We start from the raw sequence: 16,458 nt of genomic DNA, 5'->3' as shown, positions 1-16,458 counted from the left end.
ATGCCTTCTTTGTTATGGCCCTGATGTACTGGACACATCCACTTAAATGATAACACTGAGGAATTTAAAGATGATCTTCTTCACCTTTGATCCTCCAATGAGGAGTGGCATCTCTAACCTATATGCTGATTCATTACAACCTTTGATTCAATCAACAACAGTGGTGTTGTTGGCAAATTTAAGTATGGGATTAGAGCTGTGCTTAGCCACGCAGTCATAAGTATAAAGCAAGTAGACAAGGGGGCTAAGCAAACAGCCTTGTCAAGATAATAAACCTGATTTTCATTCTGGTAGAGTTATTGAGCTTTATGGTGAGGGAGTAAAGTACCAGAGGACACAGCCTCAGAATAGAGTGATGTCCTTTTAGAATGGAGATGAGGAGGAATTAGAGTGGTTAATCTGTGGAATTCTTTGTCATAGGCGGTTATGGAGGCCAAGTCATTGGGTATATTTAAGGCAGTTGATAGATTCTTGATTAGTCAGGGCATAAAGGGTTATGAGGAGAAGGGAGGAGAAGGCAGGAGATTGGTGCTGAGAGGGAAATGGGTCAGCAATGATGAAATGGCTGAGCAGACTCAATGGGCCAAATGGCCTAATTCTGCTCCTGTAACTAATGGTCTTATTTTAGAATCAGGATCAGAATCATAATCAGGTTTAATATCACCGGCATGTGTCATGAAATTTGTTAACTTAGCAGCAGCAATGCAATGCAATACATGATAATATAGAAAAAATAAATAAGTCAATTACAGTAATTATATATAAATGTGTGTGTGTGTGTGTATAGTTAAATTAAAAATAGTGCAAAACAGAAATATTATTAAAAGAAAGTGACATAGTGTTCATTCATTCAATGTCCATTTAGGAATCAGATAGTAGAGGGGAAGAAGCTGTTCCTGAATTATTGAGTGTGTGCCTTCAGGCTTCTGGACCTCCTTCCTGATGGTAGCAATGAGAAGAGGGCATGTTCTGGGTAATGGGGGTCCTTGATAATGGATGTGGCCTTTCTGAGGCACCACTCCTTGAAGATGTCTTGGATGCTACGGAGGCTAGTGCCAAGACGGAGCTGACTAATTTAACAACTTTCTGTAGCTTCTTTTAATCCTGTGGAGTAGCTCCCCCTCTCTCCCTCCCCATACCAGACAGTGATGCAGCCTGTCAGAATGCTCTCCACAGTGCATCTGTAGAGGTTTTCGAGTATTTTAGGTGACAAACCAAATCTCGTCAAACTCCAAATGAAGTATAGCTGCTGTTTTGCCTTCTTTACAGCTTATCGATATGTTGAGACCAGGTTAAATCCTCGGAGATCTTAACACCTAGGTACTTGAAATTGCTCACTCTCTCCACTTCTGATCCCTCTGTGAGCATTTAGATTTGAGCATTCTCTGTGCATGTTGTGTTTGTGAGTTGCATACCACTTGGCTATTAAATGTATTCCTTTACGATTGAAAATGTTCACGTGAGGATTTTCTAAATTTTTGCCTGAAGGTTGAATATTTACAGAAACCCATTTAAACAGAGGAGCAAGGTGATTCTGAATGAATCACAAGGTGAATAGAATGTGGGTCAGGTTTCTGGCTGTAGGTTTTGTTCCTTTCAGAATGCAGCCAGCAATAACAGAACTGAGATGGAAGCTCCATATAGTTTGACAATAGGACTATTAGCAGTTTAATTATTAATGCTAAGAAATGAAATGTTCACAAAATCCGGTCTATGTTTTATTGAATTTTGACCATCATGGTTGATAAATGGGAGACTCTTGGTTCTAAAGATTGTGACTTTTGTGTTTTTGGCTCACCTAATAGTTTCAGCTGGTTTCATTTCACTTCACCAAGATGCATGGTCATTATGAAGAATGGCCATTATATGCTTTTTATGGATTGGTCAGACCGCATTTGAAGTATTGTGAGTAGTTTTAGGCCCCTGATCTAAGAGGGTCCAGAAGAGGGTCATGAAAATGATCCCAGGAATGACAGGGTTAACATATGAGGAGCGTTTGATGGCCTGTATTCATTGGACTTTAGAAGAATGGGGGGGTGGGGTGGAATCTCATTGAGACCTATTAAAAAAGGCCTAGACAGAGTAGACATGAATGTTTCTTGGTGTGGGGGAGTCCAAGACCAGAAGGCACAGCCTCAGAGTACAAGGTCAACCCTTTAGTAGAGTTGAGGAGGATATCTATAGCTGGAGGATGATGAATCTGTGGAATTAATTCAGACAGTTCTGAGGCCAAGTCATTGGGTATATTTAAAGCGGAGGTTGATAGGTTCTTGATTAGTCAGGGTGTCGAGGGTTACAGGAAGAAGGCAGGAAAATGGGGTTGAAAGGAATAATAAATCAGCCATGAAGGAATGGCGGAGCCGACTTGATGGGATGAATGGCCTAATTCTGTTCCTTTGTCTTATTGTCTTATGGTCTCACATGTATTGAGTGTTTCTGATAGATTGCTAAAATAGTTTCACGCAAAAGAAGGCTATGTTCCAATTATTATCGACAAGTATTAGAAACATTTTCCTTTTAATTCACCACTGTTCTCTCTAAGCTGCGCAGTAACTGAAGTTCTCCTGTGCTCTTAGCCGCTTATCTGGAATTTTCTTTTACATAAACATTTGAAGTGCCATGCAGTTTTCAGGCTGTGTAAAAATTTCCTGTTCAGAGCAATGGTTGGTCCGAGCAGCTGTTAAAACAATTAGAGGGAACATTGATTTACACCCTTCATCGCATGTAATCTCTGCTCGAAGGAGAAGCATCCCAGATTCTCCAAAGCACCACTTCAATAAAATCTATCAGTCATTTCCAAAACTGATATTATGTGGTGCCTGGAATATTCTAACTAGGACAGAATTGATTTCTGTACAGGTTTACTGTAAAGTTTTGGTTACTCTATTTATTATCTCTGTTAACAAAGACCAGTTTAGCCCTTAGTGAATATTTTTACTTTTTCCTTAGAAGAAAGTTCCAAGGATTTTCCTTAGAAAGTCCTAAGGAGTGACATGGTAGTATAGCACATAGCATAATGCAATTCCAGCACCAGAGACCAAGTTTCAGTTCTGCTACTGTAAGGAGTCTGTACGTTCTTTCCGTAAGCATGTGGGTTTTCTCCCAGTCCTCTGGTTGCCTCCCATATTCCGATTAGTAGATTAGTTGGTCACGTGTGTGTATTTGGGCTGGAAGGGCCTGTTGCCATGCTGTATCTCTTAAAAAAAAAAGAACTCTCATTTCTTTAGCATGATTGCTAGTAGATATGAAGAATGTGACGTGAATTAGAATTGACCGTTTATAGTGGTAAGTTAACTATACTGGAGAAGGTGAATGTCAGAAGAGAGCTTTTAATAGAGAGTACACCATGAAACTAATGATGGAACATTATTGCTGTGATGATGGCTTAGTCACAAATGTTTTCCATTTAGTTGAGGGTCTTTAACAGATTGATCATAACGTCCTCTTCCAGTGCATCTCCACTGTGGATCAGCTGTTGGCAGCTGCGCTCTTTTCTCCCCAGCTAGATCCAAGGAAGCTCTTCCAATGACCTCATATTTTGTACTTGTTATACATCCCACCACTGCCTGTAAGAAGTTTGTACATTCTCCCTGTAATCGTGTGGGTTTCCTCCAAGTGCTCCGGTTTCCTCCCATAGTCCAAAGACGTAACGGTTGGTAGGTTAATTGGTATTGTAAATTGTCCCATGATTAGGCTAGGATTAAATTGGGGGTTGCTGGGCAGCACGGCTTGAAGAGCTAGAAGGACTTACTCCACGCTGTACCTCAATAAATAAAAAAATAAATAAAATAAAAATTCAAGTTATCATTTCCTTCTACCTGTAAAAGCAGTTGCTGCATTCGTTTATGGGCTAATACTGTTGGTACTTGCAGTGTATTTGGTTTTGTTTGGTCACCTCAACTCTTGATTCCTGACCCTATGGATTCATTTTCAACTCATGTTCTCAGTGGTACTTGTTCGTTTGTTTGCTTATATATACAATGGATTCTGATTAATTGGGCTATTGGTTAATCAGGACAGCCACTTATTTGGGCCAACTCTTTAAAGAACAAAGTCTAATTGAGAAAATTACCAGGATTCCCTTTGTTTATTTGGGATACTGTGCCACTTAATTGGGACAGGAGACTGTTGCTGAACAGTTTCTAACTAGCGTCAGTCATGTGAACTTGTGTGGCCGTTAGACACTGCACCGTGTTTAGAGCAAATGGGTTTTACATAGCGAGTTGCGTGTGTTTGTGTTCAAAAAGCAGTGATTTTTGTCACTAATAGTTGGCGAGAAATAAGCAGTAGGACAACTGCTATGGTTTTGCTCACTGTGATTTCAAGAATTCAGGCTTGGAGATGCCTGAAACAGCCGGGAATGAAAATGAAACGAACTCATTACTTCAACAAGTTAGGAACTTCTAAGAATTTCAGGGTATCGGCAATCATCTTGAATGTGACAATGAAAATGAAGATATGGAGGATGCAATCGTCAAAAGCATTGTATAAAGGCAGTCTATTACCTGTACTAGGTGTCTGCACTGATTTTGTTCATTTATAGTCAGTCAAAAGACAGGGTAGTGTACACTGGATGAATTCCTCTGTCAATAACTATTAGGAACTAATACACAGTTTTATAGAACTGTAGTAGTATTGGTGTTGTTCCAATTTGTTCTGTTTTTCATTTAAATACATAATTTGTTACTCAGTTAAACAGTAGTTTGTCTTTTTTTTTATACCATTTTAACAAATTCCATGAAACATTGGCTAATTGAGGGAGCCACTTAAGTGGGCCAAAATATACTGGTCCTGATGTGTCCCAATTAACTGGAATCAACTATATTTTTTGTATGTGGCAGATTATCTTCTTTTGCACATTGGTTGCTTGTCAGTCTTGTGTAGTTTTTCATTGATTCTATTGTATTTCTTTGTTCTACTGTGAATGTCTGCAAGAGAGGTTGTATATGGTGACATATACAAACTTTGATAATAAATTTACTTTGAACTTTGAATACAAGTTGTTGTAGTTTACTTTTACCTGTAAAAGTAGCAGCTGCATTAATTTATTGCTAATACTCTAGTAGCCTAATGGTTTAAGATGGTGCTGGTGAAACACGACGACGACTTTCTGGCAGAGAACAAAACTACTAACTACTCTATTAATCACAATTTTTCTGGAAAAAGATTGCTGCAGTCAATAGCCTGTAACTTTCCTTTTGGAGTTGAGCTTTTGAACCATCTGAATGACCTGGCATTTTTGTGGTGTGAACTGAAGTCTCGAAGATGCAGGATGGCTGCGGCATTGCGTGAATTGAGGTGGCGGGGCAAGGGTCCGAGTGCGAGGAACAAGCCGATGTTTGCCCCATTTAAGTGCCAGGACAAATTAGAAAGGTCGAGTGTAGGCCAAATCAAGGCAGCATGGCCTAGGCCCAGGAGTGTATTGAAGTGGCAGGTCCCAGGAACAAATGCGAGGAATGACCCAATGTTTGGCTAGTTTATGTGCCGGGCCATATTGTAAAGGTCAGGGTGTCAGGGCTGGTGTTCCGCTCGCTGCTCAGCAAGCTTTACTTATCTCTGCACTGAGCTGAGGCTGTGGCCTGCAACTAAAAGGCTCCTGGACCAGCTGATGTGATGACTGGCTTGCGGCTGTAAATTCCTTTTGCTTTCTTTTTATTGTTTGCACGATTTGTTTTATTTTTTGCACATTGGGTGTTTGACAGTCTTTTTAGTGGGTTCTACTGGGTTTCTTTGTTTTGTGGCTGCCTGAATGCAGACAAATCTCAAGGTTGTCTAAAATATACATACTTTGATGATAAATGTGCTTTGAACTTTGAGCTTGCAGCGTATTTAGTTTTTTGTTTGGTCTTGCAGATATTTGCTTTCTGCTTTAAAATCATGGCCTCCCCCCACCCAACTGAGTTCAAACAGATAGTGCAACACAAGAAATTCTGCAAATGCTGGAAATTGAAGCAACACACACAAAATGCTGGTGGAACGCAGCAGGCCAGGCAGCACCTTACACTCGCTACTCCTGCCCTTACACTTCCTCCCTCACCACCATTCAGGGCCCTAGACAGTCCTTCCAGGTGAGGCAACACTTCATCTGTGAGTCAGCTGGTGTGGTGTACTGCGTCCGGTGCTCCCAGTGTGGCCTTTTATATATTGGTGAGACCCGACGCAGGCTGGGAGACCGTTTCGCTGAGAAAGCAGGATCTCCCAGTGGCCACACATTTTAATTCCACATCCCATTCCCATTCTGATATGTCTATCCATGGCCTCCTCTACTGTCCAGGTGAAGCCACACTCAGGTTGGAGGAACAACACCTTATATACCGGCTGGGTAGCCTCCAACCTGATGGCATGAACATCAATTTCTCTAACTTCTGTTAATGCCCCCTCCCCTTCTTACCCCATCCCTTATTTATTTATCTATTCCCCCCTTTATTTTTCTTCTCTCTCTGTCCCTCTCACAATCACTCTGCCTGTTCTCCATCTCCCTCTGGTGCTCCCCCCTCCCCCTTTCTTTCTCCCTAGGCCTCCCATCTCATGATCCTTTCCCTTCTCCAGCTCTGTATCACTTTCGCCAATCACCTTTTCAGCTCTTAGCTTCATCCCTCCCCCTCCGGTCTTCTCCTATCATTTCGCATTTCCCCCTCCCCCCACTACTTTCAAATCTCTTACTATCTTTCCTTTCAGATAGTCCTGACGAAGGGTCTCGGCCCAAATGTCGACAGCGCTTCTCGCTATAGATGCTGCCTGGCCTGCTACGTTCCACCAGCATTTTGTGTGTGGTGCTCAAACAGATAGTGGCTGAGTTTGGTTTATTTCCATATAATTTGCATTTGCATAGTATTTCTGAAACCCTAAAGATGTTCATAAATGGGTGATGTTTGATACCGGTTCAACTTTTGCCAACATTTATTTCCTAACCCTTTCCACCAAGTAGAGCAAACAGCACCTAGCAATTAGCACAATCACATTACAGTGATTACTGATCAGGGTTCAATTCCAGCTACTCTCTGTAAGGAGTTCGTACATTCTCCCCATGACTATGTGGGTTTCCTCCGCATGTTTCAGTTTCCTTCCACAAAAAACACGTGGGTTAGGATTTGTGAGTTGTGGGTACTATGTTGATGCCAGAAGTCTGGCTGTCCCTTGCTGATTTGATCTATTGCAAAACGCTGCATTTCACTGTATGTTTCGGTGTACTTGAGACAAATAAGGCCAAATCTCTCTAAACAGAAATGAAAGACAAGGAAAATACTTGTTATCATGAGAGATTATACTACCTTACATCTGCTATACTTTCAGTCAGTCTGTTTAACCAGAAAGTAATGTTTTACCCAGAGCAGTTTTTGTGTATTATTGTATTTCATTGCAAAATTTGAACTAGCCTGATTTGAGTAGTGCTCCATTTTTGCTCATTATATGCCATGTCATATGATGTAGGCGATCATGGTCTTTCCATGACCATGATTGTTCTTGGGGCAAAGTTTTCCACAGAAATGGTTTGCGATCACCTTCTTCTGGGCAGTGTCTTTACAAGATGGGTGACCCCAGCCATTATCAATACAATCAAAGATTGTCTGCCTGGCGTCAGTGGTCGTACAATCAGGATTTGTGATCTCCACCGGCTGTTCATACGACCATCCACCATGGTTTCAAGTGACCCTGATCGGGCTGAGCAGGTGCTACACCTTGCCCAAGGGTGACCTGCAGGCTAGCAGAGGGAAGGAGCACCTTACACCTCCTTTGGTAGAGATGTATCTCCACCTGTCACATTATATCCAGATTATTATCACAGAGTTTTGTGTTCTTTGGGTGATCTTAGCCTTCTACTGTTACTTAACAATCCATCTCCAATTGGGAGCAGTAATTGGGCAATATAGTAGCAGTTATGTGATATACTCTAGCTCTGACATTTACTCCTTTGCAATTTAGGTCCAAAGTGCTCAGGTTACTATGTAGATCAGCTATTGCCACAAAGAGATACATTTCTAGGTAACTCTATTTATGTGGTTAACTGGATCAACAAATTTGCAGATGACACCAAGATTTGGGGGTGTAGTGGACAGCGAGGAAGACTATCCAACAGGATCGTGACCAGCTGGAAAAATGTGCTGAAAAATAGCAGAATGTAGACAGTTGCTAAGATGTTGTATTTCAGTAGGACCAACCAGGGTAGGTCTTACACAGTGAACGGTAGGGCATTGAGGAGTGTGGTAGAACAAAGGGATCTGGGAACACAGGTCCGTAATTAATTGAACGTGGTGTCACAGGTAGATATGGTCGCAAAGAAAGCTTGTGGCTTATTGGCCTTCATAAATCAATATATTAAGTACAAGAGATGGGGTGTCATGTTGAAGTTTTATAAGATGTTGGTGGGGCCTAATTTGGAGTATTGTGTGCAGTTTTGGTCACCTACTTACAGGAAAGATGTAAGAAGGTAGTGAGAGTGGTACAAGCTGCCAACACAAGTGGTGCATGCAAACTCGATTTCAATGTTTGCCAAGTCCCATTGACCTGCACCTGAACCATATCCCTGCCATCCATGTACTTATTCAAACTTTTCTTAAACATTGTCTGTGCTCTATTTTCCCTTGATTCAATGAGACCAAGGATAAACTCTGCTCCAGTGTGGACAGTGCTCCCAATGTATGACTGAAAGGGAAAAGATTAAGGATTAGCTTTATTTGTCACATGTACATCGAAACATACAGTGAAATGTGTTTGTGTCAAATCAGTGAGGATTGTGGTGGGCAGTTCACATAGCGCCAACATACCATGTCCAGAATTTACTAACCCTAAACTGCACATCTATTTATTTATTTATCTATCCATCCATCTATCTGTGTATTTGTTTGTTTATTTAGCGATACAGCACGGGAGCAGCCCTTCCAGCTCAACGAGCCTGTACTGCCCAGTTGCACCCATGTGACCAATTAACCTACTAACCCATCTGTAGGTCTTTGGAGTGTGGGAGGAAACGCACACGGTCATGGGGAGAATGTATAGAATTCTGACACACAGCGGTGGGAAATGACCCTGGGTTGCTGGTAGCATTGTCTAACCACTACGCCTCATATATCTTTGGAATATGGAAGAAACATATGTGTTCAGAGGGAGAACAGTTAGCAGTGGAGTTGAACCCCGATTGGTGATCTTTGGCACTGTAAAGTGATCATCATAACAATTATACTACCATGCCGAACAAACCTTTGCTGATTTTGTTTATATAGTTTGTTGAATATCTTTAAAAAGTTTCTATAAAATGTCTCACATTTTTAAAGCAATAGTTTGCTTCTAATTTAACTAATTTTACTCTGTTTTCCTCTACAGACTAAAAGCCAGCAAGATGAGAGATCCCCCAGTGAAAATGCTAACACGGTGCAGGATGAAATATTTTCATGGCCTGGCCCAAAGACCGTGCTACTTCACAAGAACTCTCAAGGGTTTGGTTTTACATTGCGGCACTTCATTGTCTACCCTCCAGAGTCAGCTGTGCATCCGAGCTTTAAGGTAGAATCGGCTCTTAGAGATAAAAATGCATCTCCTTGTTTATATTAGAATAGGAATGTTTAGCTTACAGTGGGCTGTCTAGTTTTGTGTTTTTAATGAATCAAGAAGCCTATTCAATGTTTGACCTTCTGTATAAGACCATTACTGCATGGTACAGGCCCTTCGGCCCTCAATGTTGTGTTGATGGTTTAATCTACTCTAAGATCGATCTAACCCTTCCCTCCAACTTAGCCCTCCATTTTTCTATCTTCTATGTACCTATCTTAAGAGCATCTTAATCTGCCTCTACTACCACCCTTGACAGGGTGTTCCACACACCCACCACTCTCTGTGTAAAGAACTTACCTCTGACAGGGGAGATTTGGCATAGTGGTAATTACCATTGGATCAGTAATCCAGAGACCCATTTAGACGCTGGGGACATGAGTTCGAATTCCACCATGGCAGATGGTGAATTTGAATCATGAAACTATGTCGATTGTTGTAAAAATCCATCTGGTTCACTAATGTCCTTTAGGGTAAGGAGTCCAGCCGTCAATACCTGGTCTGGCCTGTATGTGACTCCAGATCCACAGCAATGTGGTTGACTCTTAAGTACCCTCTGAGATGGCCGAGCAAGCCATTCAGTTGTATCCAACAGCTAAAAAGAAAATAATAAGGAATGAACCCAGACAGATAACTCAACATTGACCGAGGCATTGGAAATGACAATGGCAAAACCAGCCCTGTTGACCCTGCAAAGTCCTCCTTACTAGCATCTGGGGACTTGTGCTAAAGTTGGGTGAGTTGTCTCACAGACTAGTCAAACAACAGCCTGACATAGTTGTACTGACAGAATCATACCTTACAGTTAGCATTCTGGACTCCACCATCACCATGTACTGTCTCACCGACAGGACAGACCTAGCAGAGGTGGTGACACAGTGGTGTACAGTAGAGAGGGAGTTGCCCTGGCAACTCTCAACATCGACTCTGGACCCCATGAGGTAAACACGGGCAAGGAAACCTCCTGCTAATTACCACATACTGTCCTCCCTCAGCTAATGAATCAGTACTTCTCCCTGTGGAGCAGCACCTAGAGGAGGCATTGAGAGTGGCAAAGGCACAGAATGTACTCTGGGTGGGGACTTCAATTTCCATCACCAAGAGTGGCTCGGTAGTACCACCACAGACCGAGCTAGTCGGGTTCTACTGGACAGAGCTACTAGACTGGGACTACAGCAGGTGGTGAGGGAACTAACACGAGGGATAAACACACTTGACCTCATTCTCACCAATCTGCCTGCTGCGGAAGCATCCGTCCATGACAGCATTGGTAGAGGTGACCACCCCACAGTATTTGTGGAGACTAAATCCTGTCTCCACATTGAGGAAACCTTCCACCGCATTGTGTGGCACTACCACCGTGCTAAATGGGATAGACTTCGAACAGATCTGTTAGCCCAAGACTGTGTAGCCATAAGGTGCTGAGGGCTATCAGCAGCTGCAGAATTGCACTCAACTACAATCTGTAACCTCACAGTCCAGCATATCCCCCAGCCTAACATCACCACCAGGCCAGGGAATCAACCCTGGTTCCATGAAGAGTGCAGGAGAACATGCTGAGAACAACACCAGGCATATCTCAATATGAGGCATCACTCTGGTGAGGCCATAATACAGGATACTTGCATGCTAAGCACCATAAACAGCAAGTAATAGACAAAGAGCTAAATAGTCCCACAACCAACAGATCAGATCCACGCTCTGTGGTCCTGCCACGTCCAGGCATTAGCAACAATCTTCAGTCAGAAGTGACAAGTAGATGATCCAGCTTGGCCTCTTCCAGAAGTCCCCAGCATCCCAGATGCCAATCTGATTCACTCCACATGAAATGGCTGAAAGCACTGGATACTGTGAAGGCTATGGGCCCAGACAAAATCCCGGCAATGGTCCTGAAGACGTACTCCAGAACTTGCCACGCCAGTAGCCAGGCTGTTCCAGTACAGCTTCAACACCAGTATCTATCTGGCAATGTGGAAAATTGCCCAGATATGGCCTGTACACTAGAAACAGGACGTCCAACCCAGTCAGTTACCGCTCTATCAGCCTACTCTCAATCATCAGCAAATTAATGGACATCAACAGTGCGATCATGCAGCACCTACTCGACAATAACCTGCTTACAGATGCCTAGTTTGGGTTTCGCCAAGGCCACTCAGCTCCTGACCTCATCACCTCCTTGGTCTAAACATGGACCAAAGAGCTAAATACCACAGATGAGGTGAGAGTGATAGCCCTTGACATCAAGGCAGCATTTGACTGAGTATGGCATCAAGGTGCCCTGTCTAAAATGGAGTCAATGAGAATTAGGGGGAAATCCCTCTGCTGGTTGGAATCATACCTGACCCAAAGGAAGATGGTTCTGATGGTTGGAAGTCAATCATCTCATCCTCAGGACATCACTGCAGGAATTCCTCAGGGAAGTTTCCAAGGACCAACCTTCTTCACTGCTTCATCAATGATGTTCCTTCCGTCATAAGGTCAGACGTGGGGATGTTCACAGATGATCTGCAATATTCATGACTCCTCAGATAGTGAAGCAGTTCATACCCACATGCAGCAGGCTTGGGCTGACAAGTGGCAAGTGCTAGGCAGTGACTCTCTCCAACAAGAGAGGCTCCAACCATTGTCCCTTGATATTCAGTGGCATCGCCATTACTGAATCCCCTACTATCAACACCTGGGGTTTATCATTGACAGGAGACTGAACTGGTCTAGCCATATAAAATGTCAGCTATCCCTTTGCCTTCACAGGTGCTGCTGGACCCACTGAGTTCCTCCAGCAGTTTGTATTTTCTGCTGTAGAGTACTGAATCTGCAGAATCTTGCATCCCCGTAACTAACAACTAAGCACTTCTCAAGAAAACCAATAGATAACAGCTGGTAGAAACACCATTTAGTCTCTTTTTTTCAGTGTCCTTTATGCAGAGCAAAATAGTTCACCATTCCCACAAACATTTTTCTTTCCCTGTACTAATTAGCAGTCTTCAGAGTGCAACATTCAATCGTGTAATCTTTCTAGTCCAACGAGTATTCAGCGGGATCTATATCCTTGATCTTTTGTATTTGATTATCGCTGTCCCATTGTCTAAAGTCAAATAGCCCTGCTGAATGGTGAACACCAGAACTATCTGTGAAATGATGTAATGGGTGTTATGTTACAGTTCACCGGTTTTTAACTACTGATGGGATTTTCAAAGTACTGTTTGTCATATTGGTGGCTTCAATATTACATTTATGATTTAACTTCTAACTTGGGAATTTTCACCTTCGCACTACTTGTATTCATATGGAATGAAATGCCACTTCTGATAATTTTAAAAGTCAAAGTACATTTATTATCAATGTATATATGCAGTATACAAACCTGAGATGCATCTTCCCACAGACAGCCATTAAACAAAGAAACACTATGGAACACATTCAAAGAAAACATCAAACTCCCACCGCATGAAAAAAAGAACAAATTGCGCAAATGGCAAAAAACCAACAAATAACACACAAAATATTAAACATTAAACTGCAGAGTCCTTGAAGCAGTGGAGGAATGTTCAGTTTAGTTCAATTTAGCGCTGTGTCATTCGTTAACTGGCGGCTGCAGAGCCAGTCACCCCCCAATCAAAATCATGCAAAATAGCAATTAAAAAACAGAGAAACCAGAAACACATATAACATGAACTGCATAGTCCTCTAAAAGTGAGTCCAATCCACAAATTGAGCCAATCAAATCTTGCTGAAGAGCCAAGACTCCTGCACCTTCCTCTGGCAGCAGCGAGCAAGAGGGAGGTTAGTCAAATGCTGGCAGACGGCGCTGAACACCTGCTTGCCTTCCGCTCTCATCTTCGTTGATTTCAATCTTGCTCGATGCTTTGATCGGTGAGTTGGTTGAGAATTGGAGCTGATCATAGGTTTACGCTCTGCCATTAGGCATACTCCATTCTCAACCGCGCCAAGTTCCCTCAGATACAGCAAAGTGCCAATTTGCTCAGCCGGCCCAAAAACATATTATCAAAATATAAATTACAGGCTCCAATTGCACACAGATTAGTAGTAGAAGTATATTTAAAAGAAGGAGAAAAAGTAGTAGTTTTATGAACTGTCTGTACAATGGCGCTGTTAATCGCATTGGTTGCTGGTACAATCTTGCAAAATTCTGGCTGAACTTCAGGCTGAAAAAATTTGTTCCGTTGAGAAAACTTAGAACAGAAGTCATAGAAGCAGAATGAGGCCATTCGGGTCTGCTCCACCATTCCATTATTATTCCTCTCAACCCCACTCTCCCGCCTTCTCCCTGTAACCTTTGACACCCTTACTAATGAAGAACTTACCTGCCAACCTCCGCTTTAAATATGTCTAATGACCTGGTTTCCATAGCCATCTGTAGCAATGAATTCCACAGATTCACCACCCTCTGGCTAAATAAATTCTGCCTCGTCTCTGTATTTTTTGGATTGTGGAAGAAACTATTTCATTTATTTTTGTTTATTTAGAGATAGAGCACAGAACAGGTGCTTCTGGCCCAACAAGCTGCACCACCCAGCAACCCACCTATTTAACCCTAGACTAATGACAGAACAATGACCAGTTAATTGACTAATGTGGGAGGAAACTGGAGCACCAAGTTGTAGGGATATTTTTGCTGGCGTGAAAAATTTGAACAAGGGAAATTAAGGATTCTGTCATTGAAAACCTAGGTAGGTCAAAAATTCCTCTCTCAGGAGATGGTGAATCTGAAATTCTTTAGCAACACACATAAAAAGTCTGAGGAACTCAGCAGGTCAGGTAGCATCTATGGAAAGGAATAAACAGTTGATGTTTCAGGCTAAGACCGTTCATCAGGACTGGAAAGGAAGGGATCAGAACCCAAAATAAGAAGGTGGGGGTAAGAGGAAGGAGGACAAGCTGGCAGGCAGGTGATAGGTGAGATCAGGTGATGGGGAAGGTGGGTGGTTGAAGAAGAAGGAATCTGATCTGATCAGGTAGGACAGTGGACCATGGGAGAAAGGGAAGGAAGAAAGTCACCAGAGAGAGGTGGTGGGTGGGTGAGAAGGGAACTAGAATGGGGAACAGAAAAAGAGAGAGAAGGAGAGAGAAAGCTCAAAGTTCAAAGTGCCTATATTATCAAAACATGTATACTGTATGCAGCCTTGAGATTTGTCTTCTTGCAGACAGCCACAAAAAAAGGAAACACTATAGAACCCTTAAAAAAATCCGCACAACAAAGACCATTAAGTAGACAATGTGTGAAAAAAGAACAAATCATATAAAAAATAAACAAGTAACACACAGAATATTAACCGCAGAGTTCCCGAAAGTGAGTCTACAGCCATAGAGCCAGTTCCAGTGCTAAAGCACCTTGATCAAATCAAAGTTTCAAGGTGCATTATTACCAAAGAAATTATACAACCTTAAGATTTGTTTTCTTACAGGCAGTCGCAAAGCAAAGAAGCTGAAAGAACCTAATTTAAAAAATTAACACAAAATGAATCATATGAAGAATAGAAATGAGCAACAACAACAGCATTCCGAACCAAACTGAGTCCTTAGATCCAAATCCCCGGAGTAGGCCCAAAGCCTCGGTCTCAGTTCGTCATATGTGTCAAATTGCCACAAAGTTCGCAGACACAAAGCACAGCAGCCGGGGGGCAGTCTCACAGCCTTAGCATCGCGCAAAGAGAAGCCTCCAATCTATCTGGGCGGCGTTTAAGTTATCCGAACCTTGCACTAGGACCTGGCCCTGATGCTGGCAAATCGTTTTGACCTAGATTTCACTGCCGAAGAAGCCATTCTTGACCTCTCCAGACCGGCTCGGTACCAAGAGCAATCCAATCTCATCTGACTCTCGACACCCTGCCTTCCCAGTCTATGTGAGTCAGCATTTAGATTATCCAAACAGCGGATTGTATCTCACATTAGGACCTGGGCCTCGCTGCGGCGAGTCGCTCTGGGCCTTGTCACTGCCCAGTGACTTGCTTCGGACCTGGATTTTGTTGCCAAAGAAGTCGTTATCGACCTCTCCAGTTTGGCTTGGTGCTTAGGGCAATCCACCTTTGTAGCTGGGTTAGTTGAGTGGGCATTGGAACTCCTCTATCCCGTCTTCTACCCTCCGAATCATTCACTCCAAGCAGCACGGCTTCAACTCCAATTGCGTAGATTTTGCAGCGCACCAGCAGGGCACATCCCGCGAATTCGCTTTGCCTTCGCTCGCTTCTTCATTGTTTGCGCTGACAGTTTACCACAATTTACTTCAAAAAAGTATTATTAATAATGGTTTTAATCAAATTTATTTGCTTTTGAACGACCAGTAAGCTGTTGCATGTCTTCGGTATCACCATCTTAAACCGCACAAATAGTTTTAAAAACATAAATAAAAACATATGGGACATGAATTGCAGAGTCTCTAAAAGTGCGTCCAAAGCTGCAGAGCCCGTTCAGTGCTCTAGAGAGTGAAACACATTCAAGAGCCCAGTGGCTGCAGAACAACAAGTGCTCCTGAACCTGGCGGTGTGGGACCCAAGACTCCTGCACTTCCCACACGACAGGAGAGGCAGACTGGTCTAAAACAGGCAGTTGGTGCTGAACATCTGTTCGTTTAAATTCTCATGCATGATTATTTTAATCTTACTCGATGCTTTAATCGGTGTGAGTGAAGTAATGGAGCGGACCACGAGTTCATGTGCTTTTAGGCATCGACGCAGCATCCATCCCCAGCGATGGCCACCTCGGCACTTTTGAGAGTCTAGTTTACTTAATCCCCCAGGAGATTGCAAAAGCTCTAGATAGTTTAGTCAGTTCAAAAGTACATCTTTAAAAGGGAAATTACAGGCTGCAGACTGCAGCAATCGCAGTTCAGATGAAGAAATATATTTTACAAGGGTTCCCAACCTTGCTTAATGGTTATGCTCATTGGCATAA

At 42.6% G+C, this 16,458-nt stretch overlaps 1 protein-coding gene across 1 annotated transcript in view; it reads left to right on the top strand.

The window, feature by feature from the left end:
• Positions 1-16,458, top strand: part of LOC140741506 (rho GTPase-activating protein 23-like) — a 252,070-nt gene that overhangs the window by 35,391 nt on the left and 200,221 nt on the right. The window contains 1 exon segment of the mRNA XM_073071782.1: positions 9,322-9,501. Within this exon segment, the coding sequence (XP_072927883.1) occupies positions 9,322-9,501 (180 nt within the window).

This window comes from Hemitrygon akajei, chromosome 18 (assembly GCF_048418815.1).
Source record: "Hemitrygon akajei chromosome 18, sHemAka1.3, whole genome shotgun sequence".
NCBI lineage: Eukaryota > Metazoa > Chordata > Chondrichthyes > Myliobatiformes > Dasyatidae > Hemitrygon > Hemitrygon akajei.
This window is presented reverse-complemented; position numbering and strand designations above follow the sequence as displayed.